Below are 3274 nucleotides of genomic sequence, written 5' to 3'. Positions count from 1 at the left end.
GCTCCTGTCCATCCTTCCTCCAAGTGCCCAAGGCTGTGCAGTGACCACAGTATGAGGACTCCCAGGCTGGAGCCATAGCCCATCCAGGCCCTGCCTTCCTGCTCTGTGGGAATGGCCTTACCCCAGCAGTGACCTGGTGGCCTCATGTCCTAGGGTCAGGTCCACTAGCATGCCCTGCCCCAGTGGGGCTTGAGAGGAGCTGTTGGAAAGGGGGAGGCGGGTGGGGGTAGGGACCCAGTGGCAGGTGAGATGGCTTATGGGGAGTCCTGGGCCTGTGGGGAGGGGAGGGCATCCAACCAGGGTGGGGAGTCCCACCCCTCCTCCTCCCCCAGGGCAAGGAACCCTTGTGAGCCTGCCCCAGAGGGGAAAGCCTTTTCCCAGAAAGCCAGGGGGACTCAGAGCCCAGGGGGAGGTCTTTGGCTCTTCCCTCCTGGGAAGTCCCTTGTTGGTAGTGAGTGGGTGGAACTCAAAAGGAAGACAGGAGCCAGTCCACAGTCTTCCACATTGGAGTGCCTGGACTCGGTGACCCTCCTGGGCTCAGCCCCCCTCCTGCCACTCACTGTCCAGCCTGACCCACCCTCCACACTGTCCCAGCCATCAAGAGCTTGGCTTGGAGGGGTCCCAGAGTGAGCCTCAGACTCCCCAACTGCTCTCCAAGCTGGAAGGGCTACACCTGTCACCCTCTGGCTGTCGCCCACAACCCCACCATCAAAGGCCTGTCTTAGTGTGTGTGTGGCGGGGAGGGGAGCTGAGGGCTCAAGACATCCGTGCTGCCCAGGTGCTGTCCCCACCAGGTGTCCCCATTGTGCTCTGAGCAGACACGGTACAGTTTTACACAACCAGTTTTGCAAAACAGCTTTATAAAAACTAAACTTTGTGCTCGATCAGTAAAATAAATAGGGGGGGAGGGGGTTGCTCACCCAGCCAGGAGGAAGCGCTTTCGGACAGTGCGCTCCAGCGCCCGCAGCCTGGCTGCGTGCAGGGCCTGCAACAGCCCCGCCACTAGTCCCCCAGGCTGTGCCTCCCGGAGCTCCGTGAGCCGCTGCTGCAGCTTCTGCTGCAAGGACGCACGCTCCTCCCATGAGTGCGGCGGATTCCAGGCCTCCTGGTTCGTGAGGGCATGCTGCAGCCGCAAAAGCGCCCTGAAGGAGACGTTCTGGAAAGCCACGAAGTCCACAAGGGCGCGTTCACATTCCTCAGTCTCTGCAGGAGAGTCAAGACAAGGTGGGGCTTGAAGTCTAAGGCGAGGGTTCCCAGAGAGATCGCCCCTCCCCCCCCCCGGGGAGGGGGCGTCGAACAGGAGGACAACCTGCGCTAATACCTGAGCAGAGGGACCTGCCTGGACTCCGCCACCTGGCATGGGAGAGGCTGGCCCCAGGACGTGAGCGGGGCTCGTGGGCCTCCGATTGTGGTGAGAGTGGACCCTTCAAACTCTCTGGGCCTTAGTTTCCCAGTGGAAGGTGAGGAACAGCATTGCCTGCTGGCGCTGAAGTCCTCAGCGCAGTGCAGTCAACGGTGCCGCCCCCATACCCAGGGCTCCACGGTGAGGCTCCGGGATCCCTGGCCCCACAAAGCTGGAGGCCCTTCCCGGACGCCCACTAAGTGCTTCATTGTTCCCGGCTGAGCTTGGCGCCCCCCTCACCTGGGCCCCTGGCTCACCTGCCCCTCCTGGCTCTGGCGTGCTGCGTGGGGAGTCCGCGCAGCTGGTGCACATGGCGTCGTGGAAGGGGGAGCCCGGCACGTTGAGGGCCAGGCCCAGGGCCGTGCAGTTGCGGTGGGGCTGGCACTGCTCGGAACTGGAGCTGTTGGCCGAGAAGGTGCCCGGGGGACACTGCTGGCACTGAGTGTTCTGGGTGGGGGTCCCTGAGGACGAGATGGGAGGGCGGGGTCAGGAGGAGCTGGAGCCTCCTCGGCCCCGGAGGGAGTCCTGGCCCAGCGCCACGCCCAGGGGTCCATCACCCACCGAGGGCGACCACTCCAGAGCCGGGGGGGCAGGGCGTGTGCTCCACGCACAAGCCCGCGAGCGCGAAGTAGCCGGGGCGGCAGCGGCAGGCGCGGTTGTGGACGATGGAGCACGGCCGTGCCTCCTCCTCGTTCTCCCCGCAGATGACGTTGCAGTAGCGGCAGCGCTGCAGGTAGTTCCAGAACTGCGTGTAGTGTTGCGCCGGGCACCGGAGGCACGCCGTGGGGCGGTCCCGGCTGCACGGCCGGTACACAAAGGTGCCCGGGGGGCACTGGCGGCACGTCAGCCACTCCTGCGTGTCCGCGTCCTGCCACAGATAGGTGGGCGCGTCCTCCACCAACCCGCACGGGTGGGCGGGCATGTCCTCCGCCACCCCGCCAAAGGCCAGCACCAGCAGCAGGAAGGGCACCGGCAGTGGGATCAGGGGCGGCCTCCCTGGTGTCTTCATGGTCCTCCCTGGAAGCGGGAGCAGTAGGACTCAGCGAGGGGTACCAGCCAGCTGCAGTCCCGTCCCTACCTGTTCCAGCCTCGTCTCAGCCAGAGCCCACCCCGCCTGAACTGCCTGCAGTCAAACCCGGTGCTTCAGCTCTGGCCCGAGACTCCTATATGGGCTGGGCCTTGCCACACCCCGGGGAGGGGCCAGCGACCTTCAGGGGTCACACTATGACCCAGTTTTAGGCAGTATTACAGCCCCCTCGCTTGGCCTGGCCCTCTGGAGCCCAGTGCAGGGGGCAGCCTTATGAAGCCCTGCCTAACACTAGGGACAGCTCATGACCCAGTGACCAGGTTTGGCAGCTAGTGTGTGTGGGGAAGGGAGGGCGTGTCCAGGATCTCCCCCTGGTATCAGTCTCTGTCCAGCTGTGAGGACAGAGGCGGAGCCAAGTTCAAAGGGTTCAGGACACCCTCTCATAGGACAGGGTGTCCTGTGCAGACACACCTTCCTTCCCAGCAACTCCAATCCCACCACCAAGCCCAGATCACACAGACAGCATCCCAGTGGTGCCAGCAGCTTTATTAGAGGCCTGTCCACCTGCCTGAAAGCAGACCAGTACCGAGGCACAGGGCAGTGTCGTTCCCCCCGCCCCCACAGGGGCGCAGACAATCCAGAGTCCCCTCTTCCAGGTGTGGGCGGAGCCCCTGAGGCTCCACCCACAGGCCGGCAGCCAGGGCGAGTTCTGGAGAAGCACCTTGTAGCACCTGGTCTCAGGGCACCTCCCACAGTCCTAGACCAGGTTGCCCGGTCGGGGTGCCCATGTGTGCAATGGACGGGCCTCCCTAATGGCTGGGCTCTTGGCCAAGGGTTGCTGGTGC

The 3274-nt window shown here is 64.5% G+C and overlaps 1 protein-coding gene across 2 annotated transcripts; it reads right to left on the bottom strand.

Annotated features, from left to right (window-relative positions):
• Positions 1-782: 782 nt before the first annotated feature.
• Positions 783-2986, bottom strand: TNFRSF6B (TNF receptor superfamily member 6b). 2 transcript variants are annotated; one of them, XM_066384427.1, is made up of 4 exons: positions 2901-2986; positions 1964-2419; positions 1660-1863; positions 783-1203 (listed from the first exon to the last, which is right to left on the bottom strand). In XM_066384427.1, exons 2-4 carry the CDS (start codon positions 2409-2411, stop codon positions 917-919), a joined length of 939 nt encoding a protein of 312 aa, XP_066240524.1. In that variant the 5' UTR covers positions 2412-2419; positions 2901-2986; the 3' UTR covers positions 783-916. The 2 variants fall into 2 exon arrangements, with proteins under 2 accessions (XP_066240524.1, XP_066240523.1); XM_066384426.1 differs by lacking the exon at positions 2901-2986 and adding an exon at positions 2512-2723.
• Positions 2987-3274: the final 288 nt, after the last annotated feature.

The sequence above is a fragment of the Saccopteryx leptura genome, chromosome 5 (genome assembly GCF_036850995.1).
Source record: "Saccopteryx leptura isolate mSacLep1 chromosome 5, mSacLep1_pri_phased_curated, whole genome shotgun sequence".
In the NCBI taxonomy this organism is placed as follows: domain Eukaryota; kingdom Metazoa; phylum Chordata; class Mammalia; order Chiroptera; family Emballonuridae; genus Saccopteryx; species Saccopteryx leptura.
This window is presented reverse-complemented; position numbering and strand designations above follow the sequence as displayed.

Excerpts from the sequence above, each read along its gene's own strand:
- TNFRSF6B (XM_066384427.1), bottom strand. The coding sequence starts at position 2,411 with ATGAAGACACCAGGGAGGCCGCCCCTGATCCCACTGCCGGTGCCCTTC. Across the intron at positions 1,864-1,963 it reads CTCTGGAGTGGTCGCCCTCG|GGACCCCCACCCAGAACACT; the intron begins GTGGGTGATGGA and ends TCTCGTCCTCAG. Across the intron at positions 1,204-1,659 it reads GCCAGAGCCAGGAGGGGCAG|AGACTGAGGAATGTGAACGC; the intron begins GTGAGCCAGGGG and ends ACTCTCCTGCAG.